The following is a 19,502-nucleotide window of genomic DNA, read 5'->3' as shown; positions in this document are numbered from 1 at the left end:
TTGAATGTTAATACATAAAATCAGTTTTGGAAAGGCTAATAGCAAGATAAAGATAAAATTCTGGCTAACAATAACATGAAACATGAGAGTCAGTGGGATTTCAACTTGAAAGTGCTCTGACGATTTTGCATTATTTGAGGGTAAAATAAATATGCTCGTTATATTTAAAGATCAATTCAGGGATCCTTTCAGGTCTGAGATTTGATTTTACCCTACTTAAAAGCTAATAAATGAGCCTGTTACTGTTTCATGGATACTAGCAGAAAACCCAGCACTCCTGTGTCAGAGACAAAGGACTTTATCACTCACAGCACAGCAAGCAGCATGAGCATTAGCGTATTTGTCTTGATTTTCCTTGCTTCCAAATCCCATAGAAACAACACAGAGGGTCCGGATGATACCTGCATATACAGTGGATTGCATTATAGGAGAGGAACTCTGAGTTTAGGAAACTTGAATTTTTTTTTTATGGTAAATAAGTATCTTCCCTTTACCCTGGAGAGAGACTATCTTTTTCTTCCAGGAGTATTAGAAAACCTGTGTATTGCTGCAAAAAGAGACTCTATCTCTATTTACCAAGGCTATTTTTATACAAACATATTTGAAAATATAATCCAAAACAGAGGGCAGTTAGTATCTCTGCTCACAAGAAATGTGTAAGTACAAGAATGCATGTTAAAATTTTAGTGGTAATCACTGAAAGAACAGAAAGAGAATGTATCACTTTTAAATAGAAAGGAGGGTTATGGAACGAAGGAAAATCAACCAACCCTCTAAAAACATAGAAAGTATAGGCTAAGTAGATTGCCTAATAAAGGACATTTTTCAATAATTTTAAAGATCTATCTATATGCTATTTATAAGAGATAAACATAAAAATGTAAGGATATTGGTCAAAAGGAGATTTTTTAAAAAGCATATATCAGGTAATATTAACCTAAAGAAAACTAATGCAGTGATATATTAATATAAGCTAGTAAAACAGAAACCACAAAACAGGCCCACCCAGATATGGAATTTGGTATGTGACAGAGGTGGCTTTATAAATCAATTTGAAAAGTAATGATTATTGAATAAATGGTCCTCATACAATTGAGTATCAACTCCAACTTCACACCATACATAAAAATAAGTTCTAAATTGACTTAGAAGATGTAAATATGAAATGTCATATTTATAATTTCCATCCAGGAAGGAGTTCTTGCAGAGATTATAGAAAGTACAAAATATAGTATTTAAAAAAGAGAATTAAAATTAAGGAATGGTAGAAAAGGACTTTTTACTCTATTGATAATATACTATTTTGATTTAAAAAATTTTCAAAGCATTTGTGGTAAAATGTTAATGTTAGTTAAATCTGAGTGAATGGTACATTACTATTTGTTAAATGTGTTGCTATGTTGGGTAAGCTAATTATTCAATAATTCAATAATTTTGATATAATATTTTTGTTCTATTTATGCTTCCCTCTCCATTATGATTCCCTCCTGTAATTACTGGGGCACTTTTGAATAACTTCTTGTAAAAACTTTAATACTAGTTATGTGAAAGTAATATTCATTTACATATATAGTGTGATAGTCTTATGAGACATCCATGCATCATATGGGTCGAGGGACAGTTCCTTGTAGGATAAGAACATCAAGTTTGTGGCAAATGCTGAGCATCCTTGGCTGCCAGCTAGTGATTGCCTGTAATAATCTCCTGATCATTGTGACAATAAAATGCTTACTTGTATTTCTGGACAATCACTCTATATTTATTTCCAAACATCCTCTAGGGTACAGTTATGTCACTGTTGAGAATCCTAGAATTAACAAAGAGAAGGGAGGGGAAAGAGAATACATCTTAACCTGGAGAAAATTCCCTTTTCTACGCTATATTTTATCACAGAGAAAGGGCAAAAATAAAAGGTATTTAACAGAGTTTAATTTTTAATAGGGAAATTATTTTTTAAAAACTTTAGTCCTGTTTTTCTGTTTATTGTCGGGGGTTTTTTGGCCTATTTCTCAGGTCTTTAGATAATATGAAAATGTTGAAACTGTTTTTAAATTTAATTTTGAAAACAGAGTTGATGTTTTTAACATAGAGATTATTGACAATGAATAATGGTGGGAGAGTTGAGATGAAATGGAGAATTTTTCTGACATTTTTCTTCCATTAATAATCACATATTTTTAGATGTATGTCATTAGTTTGTATGTGCAGTCTTTCCTTTTTTTTTTTTTTTTCTTTCAAATGATTGCCTTCAGTGTTCTACCTTTAAGACAGTTGTTTAAGTGACTTTCTACATTTCCAACAACAATAAGGCTAGTAGGACTCATCAAGGACAAAGATGGGCACTTTGGTAATGAGATCCCAAACTGAGTTTGCTGCTCAATAACTAATCCTATCAAAATAAGCCCTCATTAATCTTCCATCATTAAAATGTAGGTTCCCATTGCAGGAAAGATTGTGATTTCTGGCTCCTTTCCATTTGCCGTGGGTCACAGAACTCTGAATACTAAGCATTGCTGAAGCTTGAATAGTTAGGAATATTCTGCACTGATGTGATGCTTAGATTATATATATCATGGTAGCTATGTGATTTACATATAAATGGGGTGAGTAATGTGTATTTGGCAAAATTGGGGCCAGAGTGATTTCTATCATTTTTGTCTTGGTGTATGTTTCTGCTTCTGAAAATATACAGGCTTTTAAAATGAGAACAGGAAAGTACGCTCCTTCATTGTTAAGGAAACTATTTTTCTGAAATGCTATGAATAGCATTCAGCTTGCAAATTTGAAAAGTTGTCAGGTGGCCAGAAAGAGAAATGATAAGGGCTGTATCTCAGTATTTGTGCCTTTTGAACCTACTGTCACTACTAAAGATAAAGCTAACAAATTCAATGATAAGCAAATATGCTGGCAAAGCCATTGTCGTTCAACTACCATCCTGATGGATGCTTATACTACTACTGATTTTCTCCTTTCCTAAAAGTTTATCCCTATCATTTTCAAAATTTATGTTTATCTGAGTTTATATTTACAGAAAATGTGAAAGGATTTCTTAGAAATATTTATGCATTTGTTTTGTTTGTTCATTTGTTCCTTCGTTCATTCCTGGCCTTCATGTTGTTACTATTATATAAAGAAATTTTAGGTTTTAATCTAAAAAGGAGACAGTATACTGACAGTGAGCTTTTTAGATTTTTACCAAGATGTTATTACGGGGTAAATCAGGAAAGTGCACCTTATTTAGAATCTCCTATAACAAGAGCCCCTGCTAACCTCTTCTTGTACATCTGTGGAGTGCTAGGGTGTGTCCTCTGGCTGCTGTTTTCCCTTACATTAGTCCTAACTCCATTCTACTGACCTTGGATTTTTTAAGGTCCTTGAATACAAAAAGCTTATTGAGCTCTCTTTCTCACAATAGAGCTTAGTTACCTTTCAGAAAGGACTCATATCTTAGAAACCAAAGACTTATTAATTCCATCGATACTGGCAAAGTAATATTTTGGTACTTTCTTGCTAAGAACACATGCACACCAGTTAAGTATCCAGCAAGTTTCCCTATTTAGTAAATCCTTACTCTGTTTTCAATCTAATGTATTCTTATACTGGTTGAGAGAAGTAAAAAGAAATATATGCTTAGTCAGTAAGTCAGACAGAGAAAGACAAATACTATGTCACTTATATGTGGAATCTAAAAAATAATATAAATGAAGCTATATACAAAACAGAAACAGACTCACAGACATAGAAAACAAACTTATGGTTACCAAAGGGAAGAGGGCGCAGGTCCAGGACAAATTAGGAGTATGGGATTAATAGATGCAAAGTACTGTACATAAAATAGATAAACAACAGAATTTACTGCATAGTACAGGGAATTAAACCCAATATCTTGTAATAACCTATAATAGAATATAATCTGAAAGAAAATGGAATAACTATGCTGTACACCTGAACCTAACACAATATTGTAAATCAACTATACTTCAATTTAAAAAAAAAGGAAGTATAGCATGATGCAGCAGTTCTTAAACTTTCTAGTCTCAGGACCTCTTTACATTTTAAAAAATTATCAAGTATCCCAAAGAGTTTTTATGTGTGTTATAGCTATCGATATTTGCTGAGACATTTTAAAAAATTATGTATTAATTTATTTAAAAATGACAATAATAATACCATTGGATGTTAACAAAATAACGTTTTTCTGAAAACTAAGTGTTTTTTGAAACAAAAAAATTGAAAAATGGTATTGTTTTATATTTTTGCAATTTCTATTTAATAGAGAAAAGCTAGATTCTCATGTCTGCTTCTAAATTCAATTCTGTTGCAATACATTGTTTCAGTTGAAGTACATGAAGAAAATCTGGTGGCCCTACAAAGGTGTGTAATGGCAAAGGGCCTTTTCAGACAGTGGTAGTTTCTTAAAGTTTAATTGCAGTGTATAATCTAAAGCTGTATCAGTGAGCTTTACTCTGTTATAATCAAATCCATCAGTCTGTCTTGCACTTTGCATGGCTCTTTTACCTATACGTGATTTTGCAATGTCATGCACTGCTCATTTGGAAAGTATTGATGTGCTGAATTATGCGGATCTTTCAACTATGAAACATTTCATTATACAATATCAAAAAATCACATTCATTAATAGTGCCACTGATCTCATCCAAAAAGTCATTAAATATTGGGGAACTGCCAGGCTCATAGGGGCAAATACAAGTTTTCTAAAATTCTAATCTTCACCTGACAGCTAGAATTTTTTCTTGAAGTTTCAGACTCAATTCATTTTTAAGAAATGTCTGCCAAATATCCAAGCCTGAAAACAAAATACTGTTTTTATGTCATTCTTTCAAGTAAAAAGTGACATTTCTTTTTAAAAAGCACTGCACTGACTCACAGTTCAAACAATTGTCCAAATGCTTTTTCTCAAGACAGTCTTTGTACTTCAGTATGCAGTGCAAGTGCTTTATGCATACTTCCCATTTTGTCTCATGGAACATTTAAAAAGATATTTAACAAAATTAATCATTTTTACTCCTTTATAAGAGTATAACTATTATTCTTTAGTGCCAGTACCTTGATTTGTGCCAGCAGGTTTATCCACCAGCGGTTTTACACCATTACCACAAATGTTAACATAGTAAAGAAGAGCAGAAACATCTTAGTATTGTTATGAAAATAGCTTTGAATTTTGGGGCCCTGAAGGGCCTTGACAATCCCCAGGAGTCTGTGACTGGTATTAAGAATAAGCACTCAGACACTGGTGTCAGTGGGCCAGGGATCTAATCCTGATTCTTCAACTTACTAACTGAATACTTGAGTTAGTTTCTCTTATCCACAGTCTCCTTACTGTTAATGTTGATTATAATAAATCTTACCTCATAAGATTATTGTGATGATTAAATGAGTTAATATGTACATACTGTTCAACACCATTATTGGTTTCTTATTTTACTTATTAGAATCTGATCACGTTGCACTATTTCTTTGGTTATATTAGTATGATTTACATTTAGAAAAGCATTTTATGGCAAACTATAATGGATATATTATTTCAATGCATCAGTTAACAACTACTTTGGTGGAGGAAATATAATGTTAACAACGAAAAAGTCTTGTTTGAGTTGGTAAGATTGCCATTCACCATTTTAAATTTTAACCTTTTTTATTTGCTTGGTTTTAAGGTACTTTTCTGTCTCCTTTAAAGTGCTGCATACTGCATAGCATGCTTTGTAGCCTTTTACTTAAAATAAATTAATTGTTTGAAAACTTCTAAAAGTTTTTTTTAGTACTCAGTGAGTTAATTGAAAGTACTCTGGTTGTATAGCTGATCATTCCCAAAAATGATAATGTGGATTTCAGAAACATTAAATTGTCCAAGTAATTTTATTATTAATTTCTACTTTATAGTTTTTCAGTTCAGTAATTTATTTTGTAAGTCAATTACTTTTTAATATTTTTATTTTTTATTTTTTTTAGTATTAGGGAAATCATTACTTGCAAAAGATGTAACTAATTTAACCTTCGGTATACAAGGGAAAGAAAATTAACCATTTTACCCTCTGGATCCAATGGACCTTTTAAATTATTTTTGTTTGTTTAAGTCATTTTTGAATAATTCTAGCTACAAAATAAATGAGTCACAAGTATGAAATGCACAGTATGTCGAATATAGTAAATAATAATATGATATATTTGTATGGTAACAAATGGTAACAAATGGTAACTAGACTTATCACAGTGGTCATTTTGAAATGTATAGAAATGTCAAATCACTATGTTGTACACTGGGAACTAACATAGTGTTGTAGGTGAATTATACTTCAAAAACAAACAAACTCATAGAAAAGGAGATTAGATGTGTGGTTACCAGAGGTAGAGGACAGGAGAAAAAGGGGTAACTGGCTGAAGATAGTCAGAAGGTATTAACTTCTAGCTATAAAATAAATAAGTACTAGGGATGTAATATACAACATGATAAATATAATTAATACTATTGTATGTTACATATGAAAGTTGTTAAGAGAGTAAATCCTAAGAGTTCTCATCACGGGGGAAAATGTTATAAAAGCTTTTGGACTGTTACTAAGAATGATAATTGTGATTCCTGTGAAGATATCTGATATATGCCACATCTTTTGCCAAGTATTTTAGAGCCATTAACTAATCTCAGCTATCCTAAAGGTTCAAAGAGATATAGAACTACCAGATCACAAAGTCCAGAATTTCAGAGTTTCAAGAAAATATATGATAGTTTCCTGCTTTGAAAACTTGCTGTATTTCAAGCATCCTTTTCTTGAATGGACATACATACATTCCGCTAATACGGAGAATCATTGCAAGACATCCAGCTAACGGTCAACATGTATTTTACAGAGATGGCTTACAGTAACTTAAATATAAAAATACTTCTGACTTGAGGTAAACAGAAAATATGCTAATAAGAAGATAGATTAAGAAAGTCAATTAGAAAGGACTTCCTTTTGTATTAATAATAATTATTATTATATATGTATATAGAGAGAACACAATATATTTGTAAATAAAAAATCCATTTGATAAAAGATTCATCTAGAGTTTATTAAAATAAATATTTAGTTTCTTAATATTTTTCATTTTTATACACTTACAAGTTTTCAGCCATAATTTTCCACTATTCAAAATCAGGTTAATGAGCCCCTGCCTTTGTTTTTCCTACTGATATTTCTAATTTAGACATTAGCAGACCATATGAAAAGATCTCATGAAATGGTAAATATCGTTTATTCTTTCTTGATATTGCTAGGGGGCAGTATTTACCCAGCTGACTCTTTTAGCAGAATAGCACTAGGTCACATCAAGAATATATAGTTTCATGATCTGGAGAAAATAGTTAAAAGAACGTATGATTTCTTTTCGTTGGGTTTGTTTCCAACTTTAAATCAGGAAATAGATAATAATATCTCTAACTTAATAAGACTAATTTTATATATTTTTATATTTGTAATAAAATGTTTCATTATATAATTGTCATTTTAAAAATTGAAACCTGAACCACCCTAGTATTCAAAATTATTCTAGTTTGCTGTCTTTTTGTGTATCAGATTGTATTATGAAGATATACCAACATGCTAAGAAATTATTTAAGATGAAAATATCAGTTAAAATTTTAAAAGGGAGAAATATAGAAAGAATAAATAACAAACATTATAATCTCACATAATATATTACCTATTTATTTACCTGACTTCAATTTATCTTGTAAGAGACAACTGGTACTGGTGAGCACCTAGGAGTTGTTACATATTATATTAAAGAAATGTATTCAACTTGAATCATTGCTTTTCAAATATCCAGTAGAATGTGCTTCATTTCGCTTATTTCTACTAACTGTTTACATAATAGTTGTCAAAGTATAGTTATATAATTCAAAATTTGAAGTTTTTTCAGTACTTTCCATTATTTAATACGAAGGATTAAATATATGTATACACCAAGAAAGAGTAGCTAATTTTCTCATTATCTCATATTTATTAAAAACTTCTCAAGAAATTGTATTATCTTGTGACTATTTGATCCTTTAATCCATCCCTTTCAATTGTCTTCATTACATATTTCATTCTTTCAACAAATAATTAAATGCCTATTATGTACCGGGCATTTCCCTAGGCCCTGGGTACATCAATGAAAAAAAAAGATGAACGGACAAAATATCTGCCCTCATTGAACTTATATTCTCATGGGAGGTTGACAATAAAGGAGATAAATATACGATGTGATATGTTAGGTAGTGGTAAATACTAAAGAAAAAAAATTAAACTATAGCAGGGACATGGAGATTAAATATTCAGGTAAAGGAGAAAGTGAATGTTTAAGTAAGGTAGCCAGGGAAAGTCTCACAGAAAAGGTGATTTTTGAATAAATGCTGTAAGGAACTGTGGGAAAGAGCAATCCAAGCAGAAGCAACAGCAAGAGCTACAGCCCTGAGGTGTAAGCATGCCAGGGACATCAAAGGAGCAGCCAGGAGACCAGCGTGACTGGAGCACAGTGAACAGGGAGATGAGGGTCAAAGAGGTAACTGGCGGGCCGGAGTACACAGAATCTTATAGGTCATAGGACTTTAGCATTTATTGTCAGTAGTGGAAATCCACTGGGTGTTACATGTTCTGATATAAACATTTTGACAAGATCATTCTGCCTGCTATTGTAAGAGAAACCCAAGGAGGGACAAGGATGGAATCTAGAAGACTCCATTACATGGCTATTGTAATAATCTTGATAAGAGATAACGGTGGCTTGAATCAGGAAATTAGCTGTAGTGGTGGTAAGAATTTTTCATATTCTGAATACATTTAAAAATGTAGCCAGCAGGACTGCTGGTGACAGTTATACAATGTGAGAGAAAGAGGAGTTTAAAATAATTACAGAATTTTTTTTACCTGATCAGTTGGAAGAACGGCAGTTCTCTTAGCTTAATATTTGGAAGACTGTATGTGGAGGCAGTGTTTGGAAGAAGTTTTAGGAGCTCAGTTTGGGACATGTTATTGATATCTATCAGATGTACATGTGGAAATGTGAAATAGGCATTTGGACATAAAAGTTTGGAATTTGGGGAGGAGGTCTGGGATAGAGCTATAAATGAGTCCTCACATAATTTGGAGAAAAATAGAAAAGACAAAAGTTCTAAACACTGAACCTAGGGCATGCCAATATTTAAGTCAGAGAGATAAATAAGAACCAACAAAGGATATGGAGAAGAAGCAGTCAGGAAACTAGATGAATGTGATTTCTTGGAAGCTAAGTGGGGAGGGGACTTGTTTTGAGGAGATGAGTGTAGTCAACTATGTCAAACCCTGCTGATTGTTAAAGACTGAGAATGAGAATAGGCCATTAGATTTAGCAACATGGAGATCTCTGGTGACCAAGATAAGAGCAGTTTTGGTGGTGAGGTGGAGACAAGAACCTAATTGTAGAGATCAAGAAGGTATTAAATGAATAGCTATTGTTCTTAATGAACTGTAAGCTCCTTATAGGCTGGAACTATGCTTCATTCACTGCTTATCCTTCAGGCATAGAGTCAGTTCTCACTTGCTCCACATTTTGTTCTATTCAGACCTCCAATGAATTCCATGAGGCCCACTCACATTAGGGAGGGCACTCTGTCTTACTAAGTATGCTGATTTTCATGTTGATCTCATCCAGCAACACACTCAAAGACAAACCCAGAGTAAGGTTTAAATATCTGGGCATCCCATGTCAGTCAAGTTGACAAATAAAATTAACCATCACAAGACTTCTTTTGTGATTATCAATATGGTTGCCTTTAAACCTACCAGTTTGTTATTTTTATCCTATTTGTTCTATCACTTCTTTGTTCTCTTTTTCCTTTTTATCTGCCTTTGGATTTGTTAGATTTGCGTGTGTGTGTGTGTGTGTGTGTGTGTGCGTGTGTGTGTGCGAGCGCGCGCGTGCACACGCACTTACCTCCTTTGTTGTTTTCCTATTGGTTTTTTAAAGATTTATACAGTGGTCCTCAACAAGGGGCAGTTTTCCTCTTGGGATTTTTGGCAATGTCTGAGACATTTTTGGCAAAAGTGAGCAAGAACTACTGACATCTAGTTAAGAGGCTGAGTTGCTGCAATAATCTTAAAAAGCAAAGTACAACCCTTCCGCCACGAAAGATTATCCAATCCAAAATGTAAATAATTCTGAGGTTAAAAAATTCTAATTTATACTATGTTTTTTAACTTATTACAATCTGCTTTTAAGTACTATTATACCACTTCACATATGGTATAAATACAACATATATCTTCATTTCACCTCCCAGCATTTGTATTATTGTTGTCCTACCTTTTATTTCTACATACGAACTCCACAATAAATTATTGTTTTTGCTTTAGTCAATTATTTTTAAAAATTTTGAATAAAAGTTTTTTTTAATATTTAAATACATATTTATAATCCTGAGTCTCTTCATTCTTCTGTATGGATCCAGATTTCCATCAGGTATAATTTTCCTTCTGCCTGAAAGACTGATTTCAGCATTTCTCATAGTGCAGGATTGCCGGTGAATTCTTTCAGCTTCTGTGTGTGTGAGACTCTTTGTTTCACCTTTGTCTTTGAAAGACATTTTTGCTGGGCATACAATTATAAGTTGATAGAGTTTTTTTTTTTTTTTTTTTAATGCTTCAAAAATACTGCTCCACTGTCATTTTTGTGCCCTGTTTTTGACAGGAAAAAATTCTTCTCATTGACACATAATGTGTCTTTTTTCTCCGGCTATGGTGTAAGATTTTTCTCCTCACCACTGATTTTGAGAAATCTGAGTGTGATGTACCTTGGTATAGTTTTCTTCATATTTCATGTGCTTTGGGTTCTTGAGATTATTTAATCTATCAGTTTACAATTTTCATCATTTTTAGATAATGTTTGGCTGTTATATCTTCAAATATTCTTTCTGTCCGCTCTCATCTTCTCTCTCTTGAAGTCTTCAATAACGTATGTATTCAGCCTGTTGAAGTTACACACTGATGCTTAGGACATGTTTTGATTTGGGTTTCTTTTTTTCCTTTTTCCCTCTGTCCCTGTTTCATTTTGGATACTTTCTATTGCTGTGTTTTCAAGTTTACTAATCTTTTATTCTGCAACGTCTAATCTGCTCATAAGCCCATTCAGCGTAATTTTTGTCTCAAACATTATATTTTTTATCTCTAGAAGAATTTTCTTTTTCTTTTTTTTATATCTGCTGTGTCTCAACTTAACATGTTCAATGCTCTATTAGCTTTTTGAGCATGTAGAGTATATATATAAAAGGTGTTTTAATATCTTGGCCTGCTATTACAAGCATTTATGTCAGCTCTGTGTCCATTTTGATTGAATGATTTTTCTCCTCATTATGATCATTTTTTTCCCTACTACTTTACACTGCCGGTATTTTTTATTGGATTTTAGTCATGGAGAATTTTACCTTGTTGGAGACTGGGTATTTTTATGTTCTTGTAAATATTCTTGAACTTTATTTTGAGATGCAGCTAAGTAACATTGGAATGGTTTGATCATTTCAAGGCTTGCTTTTAAGAGTTGTTAAGTGAGACCAGAGCAGCATAATATGGGAGGATAATTTTGCCCCATTACTAAGGCAATATCCTTTTGATTACTCTACCTGATGCCTTGTTTATTACAGTGTTTTTAAAAATTCTAGCTGGTGGTAAGATGAGCTATGCCTGCTTTTGTGTGAGCCTAGTGTGTTTTCCCCCTTGATCCTTTCAAGTGGTTCTTCCTTCCTTTGTACAGTTTCCTGATACATGTACTCTTCTAGTCGGTGGGAAAAGAGATGGTTAGTTTGTTGTTGAAGTAACTCAGATAAGATTCCTAATGATGAACAATTGACTTTGATCAGAAGGGAAGAAGGTAATATATTTTACATCATCTCCTTAAAAGAAAGAAAAGTTGAATAATAGTGTTGTAACTTATTTCTATTGACTGTATTTTTAAAATTAAATTAGCCTGAGGAGTTCATATTTTATTATATTTTATTGTTTTGACATTCCATACTCTACAGTGAAGTCAGTTTTCCCATTTGTAATATATATGTGTCAGTGAATATAAATAATGATCCTGTGGAGAGCAATGAGCTTTATTTCATTTACAGTACTTAGATTTTAATGTAGTGTATAACTACTTATGGTTCTTGACTCACATTTAATAGCATAGATACTCAACTGTGTGCAATGCAAAGAAAAATACAACTCTAGTCATAAATTCACAATTGATAGGTGCCAAAAAATATTTATTTAAACTCTATAGGTAGTACAAAAGTCTTTGTCTAATAGGAGACTGCATTGACATAAAACATAAAATAAAATTATGGAAAACAGTATGGAGATTCCTCAAAAAACTAAAAATAGACTTATATGATCCAGCAATCCCGCTCCTGGGCATGTATCTAGAGGGAACTCTAATTCAAAAAGATGCATGCATCCCAATGTTCACAGCAGCACTATTTATAATAACCAAGACATGGAAACAACCTAAATGTCCATCAATAGATGATGGCTAAAGAAGTTGTGGTATGTTTATACAATGGAATACTACTCAGCCATAAAAAAGGATAAGATAGTGCCATTTGCAGCAACTTGGATGGACCTGGAGATCATCATTCTAAGTGAAGTAAGCCAGCCAGAAAGAAAAGAAAAAATATGGTATCACTCATATGTGGGAAAAAAATACACAAATGAAATTATTTACCAAACAGAAACAGACTCACAGACATAGAAAACAAATATGGTTACCGGAGGGGAAGTGGAGTGGGAAGGGATAAATTGAGAGTTTGAGATTTGCAGATGCTAAATGCTATATATAAAATAGATAACAGGTTTCTACTTTATAGCACAGGAAACTGTATTCAATATCTTCTAGTAACCTATTATGAAAAGGAATATATGTATGTATATGTATGGCTGAAACACTATGCTGTACACCAGAAATGGACACATTGTAAACTGACAATACTTAAATTTTTTTAAAATTAGAGCTTTTTCAGATTTTTCTATAAATTATTATTGGCTATTGATACTTGTTCTTAAAGGAGATTTTACTCTACTTTTAGAAATTAAGAATGATTTCTCACTTTTGGAATTTCACAAAATTAATTAAAAGTGTGTGTTTCATTTCTAAATAGTAAACTTAGGAAAATAAATTTGTCACTCAGCTAAAGAACCAAATTATTTCATTCCTAGATCTCATTACTTTTAGAAACTTCCCATTAATTTATAAAGTGGTAATAGAAAGCTTATGTTTCTAATATCCTTTAATGAGACATTTCGGACATTTTTCAAATATCATCTCATCATGTCTCAAAAAAATATTCAGTAAGTGTAACTCAGCACTAATGAGGACTATTCAAATCTTAATATTTTGTTCGTGAGAAGAGTTCTCCTCTGAAAAGTACTCCCTTGAAATTAGCATGCTAGCATTGTATTTGGGTTAGGCCTTGTCTTGAGTGTATCCTTTGATGAAATGAAGACATTCTGTGGCATAAACCTTGGCAAAAGGGTCTTCTGCAGCATTTGTGATAGATATCATTATTTAATTGGGTATTTGCATTAATAATTATAATTATCAACATTCTCTTCTGTTTTAATCAGTAGAGTAGACCAAAACATAGAGCTGGTTTTTTACCATTCAGTTTATTGGTAGTCATTCTAATTATCTCTTTTATTTCTTCTTTGTTCGTCCCCTGCATCCCTTTCTTTTTCCACCCACAGCTCTATGCCATCCCTTGGTTTCTCACCATGTTTACTCGTAAGTATCATCTTCCCTTGTCTTTTGATATTGTATTATCAAAAGGACAGCTCCATTCTTCCCCAGTACATTATAGTTACAATAATATTAAGCAGATTTAATTATATAAGCATCCTTATGTAATTCTAGTGTTACAGGGTTGGGTAAAAAAGAAATTATGATTGTTCTGACTGCTAAATATCAAAACGAGTGTTCTCTAGGATGAAAACCTTTCTTACATGCCATGACATTCACAAAATCTCTGCCCTCTATTGAAAAATAAATTAATATTAACTATAGTATTTACATAAAGTTTTCAAAGGCAACTTTTACAATCAAATCAGACTCAATTTTTAGAGATTGTCTAATAAGTAATGCTTTTATTTCTTATACTAGAATTTCTCTAGAAATAAAAGTTTATGTGAATGTATAATACTTTTAATCAGTTACAGATATTAGTATGGTGGATATCCTGCTTAAATATGTACATATGATAAGTGGAATACAATATTTGAAGTAGGTCTGTATGCACTGACCTAAAAAGATGTTAAGATTGTTATTAAAAACGGAAATGGAAAAAGGACAGTTGCAAAAGTAGAAAATTGTTAATCAGATTTTTTGATGAGAATTTGAAAAAGCAATGTTTAGAGTGTATAATAGAAATGTAATAATACTGAATCTATAACAATACTGTAATTCTTCTAATTAAAAAACTTATGAGAATAATATAACTGGAAAATTCTAGGAATTAATAGACTGAATTTGAACAACTATACTAAGATTAATAGAGATTAGAAAATGTCATCTATTCGATCAATCTGATTGTCAGTTTTTTAAGATGTCTTAGGAATCAATAAATCTACAAAGCCAAGTAAACATTTTATAAAAACAGTTTGATAGTATTTGCTTTTTAATAGTTTTGGCCATAAAAAATTGTCATATGTCTAGTAAAGCAGCTTATAGTTGTTTTAATTTTTATTTTGTTTTTTTTAGTTTTAATTAATTAATTTATATTTGTCATTTTACAGATGTATTTCCACTGCACAAAATTTTCCACCTCTGGGACACCCTACTACTTGGGAATTCCTCCTTCCCATTCTGTATCGGAGTAGCAATTCTTCAGCAGCTGCGTGACCGGCTTTTGGCAAATGGCTTTAATGAGTGCATTCTTCTCTTCTCTGATTTACCAGGTATAGATTATATATAAAGAGAATCACTAAATGAAATGTAATTATAGGATAATGAGACATTCTTATAACAGTTTGGAATGATCATCTAGGCCTTCAGAATCTCTTCTAGTTGAACCTCATCATCCCTCTCTGAATTCTCTCCCTTGTATACTACCTCTTCTGCTGGCCCAGCATTGTAAACAGAAAACTGGGTCATACTAGCTCACTGTCATTTACATTCATGTCATTGATGCCACCAAAAAGGTAAAAGAGGTAGGGGGGTTATGACATATTTGTCTTTTTGCTTAGGATAGACCCGTTTATCTTCAGCAGATAGAGAGTAAATAAAGGCCACTTGGGAAGGTGTTTGAGAATCTAATTTACATGGATCTTTGCTTTCTCCTCTCCATAGCGGCATGCTAATAATTTGACAGTTTGAGGAGAGAAAATACTGTCCTCTTGGGAGGGCAGATCACACTCCAGGGAAATTCCGTGTTATACAATGCATGATAATACGTTAAGCTGTATTGTATTCACAAGTGAGGAGTTCATAAATCTAGGAGTTGAATGCTGAAGTGTAGAAATCTGAATTTTAACTATGGTTTAACCTTTGATGCTATAGCTGAAAAGATGAAAGTAATATGGTTGCATAGAATATAACAATCTGTGGAAGACAAATACTAAACTACCTTTTTGCAGAAACCAAAATGTTTTCAGGTAGAAAAATTCTACTTTCTTCAAATAGCATTGTATTGGCTCCAATCCTTCTATGAGTTTATTGCTGTTCTCCATATGTTCAGGCAGGCACGAGTGGTTGCTGAAAATAAACACACTTAAAATTGTCCAAGAGATAAATTTGCTTAAAAATCAAACAAAGAATAAAAGAAAGGTATTTTAAGATTATGTATTTAATAAGTACTCTCAAGAAGACTAAGAAACCTGTTATCTACACCAGTTTTTATTTTTAGTCGATGATCTATATCTGGATCTGTTAACCATTTCTCTGTTGTTGAAAATCTTCATCCTTTTTGGGAAAATAATAAGAAAAATTATTAGATTTATTTAAAATCTCTCTTTCCCCCCAAATTACAAGTATCACCATCAGCTTTCTAACTAATCAAACTTTAATTAAAGTCAATTATTTCTTATATGAACAAATAGTTTAGCTCTTATGTTATTTTTTTTCTAGGATATTCTTTATGAAAATCAAGTTATCTGTCTTTTTTTTTTCCTGTTGGTGTTGAACAGTTACAAACAAGCTTGTTTTACAAACTGCAAATACTGTCTGTACCCTACAGATATTTTCCTGTTATTCCTAACTTGCCAAGGTAAACAGAGGATGATTGATTAGGGTTAAAAGAATTTTTATGGTCTGGTCTAAAAAATATATATTAGGAATAATGATTGTACATTTTCAAGTCAAAGAAATTTAATGCCTTTCCTGTTTTGAACACAAATGTTCCAGTTATACACTGGTAAAAGAATCTATTTTCATATTATGTAGGCAGGTTAGTGGTAACTCTGCTTATCCATTAAAATAAAGTTATTATTTTGGAAATCAGAAAGTGAGAATATGTGTTTGTTGGAACTGACTTGTTGAAAAGGTAAACACTACTTACTTTTGAAAATAGGAAGCCCTCTATTGATGTGGATTCCCTTTATCCTCAGTGCCATTTTTCTGGTTCATAACTTACTTGGTCACTGTATATGATTCCTGTTGGGGAAAAAAAGAGTTTGTAAGAAAAATGTGACTTAAAAAGAGGGGGAGTGTCAAAGCAAACTTAGCCCTTAAGTACACCTGTGTTTCATTTTATTTTTTATCAAAATGCACTTATTTGGGATGTCTTGCCTAATTAGATCTGAAAGATGTCCTTTTTTCATCATGTTGAGCCTCCTAACTGTATTTGATGCTTGAAGGAACTGGGAAGTGGTCCTGGGAAGTCCTAAAAAATGAATCCAGATTAATACATAAACAAACACACTGAACATGCCTTTTCTAAGCAAAATATTATGTGACTTAAGCTTGGAATATATTTGAAAGAAAGAAAACATCATTTCTTAAGTCTACAAAAAAAGAATAGATAGGCTAACTCTGTATTTCACCTTAATTCTTGAGACAGACTTTGTAGATAAAGATAGGTTAGGATTAATCATTAATTTGAACTCAATTTTAAATTGCTTTACTGAAATACCCAATTAACTGAGTTTAAAAGCATAAGTAAGCAGTCAGAACACGTTTAACTAAATTCTTTGCTGAAACAGATTAGCATATTCACTGTTCAAAACATCTGTTGACAATAATATGATGGAAACACTATCCAGTTGGAAACCTTGTGAACAAAATAAGCTTCTGGAGTTTTGTGTGTTTTCTGTTGGGGAGAGGGGCTCAGAGGAGAATCTGTTTCATGCCTCTCCCTTAGTTTCTTGGTGGTTGTTGGCAGTCCTTGGCGTTCTGTGGCTTGGGGCAGAATGACTGCAACCTCTGCCTCCGTGGTCACATGTCATTCTCCCCTATGTCTGTGTCCAAATTACCCTCTTCTTACAAGGACTCCAGTCATTGGATTAGGGCCCACCCAACTCCAGTATGATCAGGTCTTTACTTGATTATATCTGCAAAGAATGAGCTGCCTGAGGACCAACTTTCATTCTCACTTACATCAAGATGACTGCACCAACAGGACACCACCAATGCAACAGATGACTGTTGACACTCCCCTAGGTGAAGAAATATCAGTGTTTTTTCCCTGTTAATTGTCCTTTCTAGGTTTTTTCCTACAGACCCTAGTGGGTTTTTTCCCCTACCAATAGCCTAGTGGTTAAGAGCATGGAGTATGGAACCACATCAACTGGTTTTAGGTCCGGGCTTTACCACTTACAATTTTGTGACCTTAGGGACATGACTTAAACTCTTTGTATCTGTTTCTTTAACCCTGACTATATGAAAGTGATAACAGTACTTACCTCCCAAGATTGTTGTACTGAATAAATCAGCATATCTGAAAAATTTAGAGCAGTGCCAGCAAAGAGGAAGTGCTATGTAGGTGATTATTATTATTAATGTTATTATCATCATTATTATATAATTTTCCTCACTTTTTTGTTTGTATCATGGCATGCTTTACAATTGATAGAATAAATGAAGCAATCATCCCATTTGAGTCTTTCTATAAATTATTGAGGTAGATATCAATCATATAGATTTCCTTATTAGCAAAAGCAATTAAGGAATTACCTAAGAAGTAAAGTAAGCCTTCAATGTTAAATGTATATTATGACTAAGAAGAATAGCTCTTTTCATTGCTCAGAGACAGCATGGTATAGTGGATAGACAGCCCAGTCTTTGGAGTCAAGACATAAGGGTTTGAGTCCTAGCTCTACCACTCACTACCTGTGTGACTCAGGAAAGTTTCAGAATGGTTCTGCCACTGAAAAGAGTGGTCTGTGGAGTGAAACAGATATGAGTTCACATCCCAGCTCTGGCATATAGTAGTTGTGTGAATTTGGGCAAGTTTTTAACCTCACTGGAAAGAGGCTCCTCTACATTATGAAAGTTTCACTAAAATAAAGGTAATTTCTGCTTTAATGTTAGAGTATGAAAGATAATATACATAATGCACATGACACAAAACCTGCTACCAAGTATGCATAACTATTTTTTCAAGTAGGTGTCACATTTAATATTTTAAGAATGCAAATAATGTGTAACATTCAATCCTTGTAAGTTCCCTCTCCTTTCTCCTTTCTTCCTCTTTTCCACAACTTTATACTAACTCTTTAGTTCTTGAACAGAGAGCACAGCAGGAAGGCATTGTTATTTTTGCCAAAAATTGCTTCCAACTTCTGTTCCCTTGTAGTAAATGATACAGTGTGATGTCACATTCCAAGAAAGTACAAGTGGTGCTAGAAAATCTTGTTAAAAGTTCTTGATATGTATTGGTAGATGTGTCATTTTAGTACTAGAGGAAATAACCATGAGAGCAGTACATTTGTCATTTCTCAAGCAATCTGAAAATAGTGGTAGGGTATTTTGGAAGAAATACTGGGTTTTTCATAGTGCCATCCAATACTGAATGTTGGCCACTGATGTTAAGAAAACAGTTTCCACAAGAAGCTTCCCTGTTCCTGGGGCCCCTAGATTAGGCATTCATAGATTTTTACTCCCTAATAGGCAGGGTCAAGGCCCCTGCTCAGCTATGGGAGATAGACTACCACCCCTCTGCACACCCTTATAAGATTGTGGGAGTAAAATTTCTGAGGGGAAAGTGAGACAGGAAGGAAGAGGGCAGGACACAGCCATAAAGAAATGACACAGCAGTTAGCACCAAGATGGCATGAAAGTCCACTCCCAATAGACCTGGAAGCCCAAGATGGCCAGAATTTTGACCTCTAGTGGACCTTGAGGTTCATTATACACATTGTAATGTACTAGCGTGGTGAATGACACACCCACAGGTGCCATGACAGTTCTGAAGCCAACCATGAAAGTTCAAAACCAGGGTGGTGGCCCAATTCCTGGGAATCCCTGCCCCTTCCCCAGGGTAGTAGGAATAATCCTCTCACTTCTTAATATATAAAAAC

At 33.0% G+C, this 19,502-nt stretch overlaps 1 protein-coding gene across 9 annotated transcripts in view; it reads left to right on the top strand.

Annotated features, from left to right (window-relative positions):
• The window catches only part of TBCK (TBC1 domain containing kinase), a 172,781-nt gene that overhangs the window by 81,133 nt on the left and 72,146 nt on the right, over window positions 1-19,502 (top strand). For all 9 annotated transcript variants that reach the window (XM_014559202.2, XM_032461169.1, XM_032461172.1 and 6 more), the window contains 2 exons: window positions 13,740-13,776; window positions 14,784-14,945. In XM_014559202.2, the coding sequence (XP_014414688.1) occupies window positions 13,740-13,776; window positions 14,784-14,945 (199 nt within the window). The remainder of the gene's footprint in view (window positions 1-13,739; window positions 13,777-14,783; window positions 14,946-19,502) is intronic.

The sequence above is a fragment of the Camelus ferus genome, chromosome 2, assembly GCF_009834535.1.
Source record: "Camelus ferus isolate YT-003-E chromosome 2, BCGSAC_Cfer_1.0, whole genome shotgun sequence".
In the NCBI taxonomy this organism is placed as follows: Eukaryota; Metazoa; Chordata; class Mammalia; order Artiodactyla; family Camelidae; genus Camelus; species Camelus ferus.
This window is presented reverse-complemented; position numbering and strand designations above follow the sequence as displayed.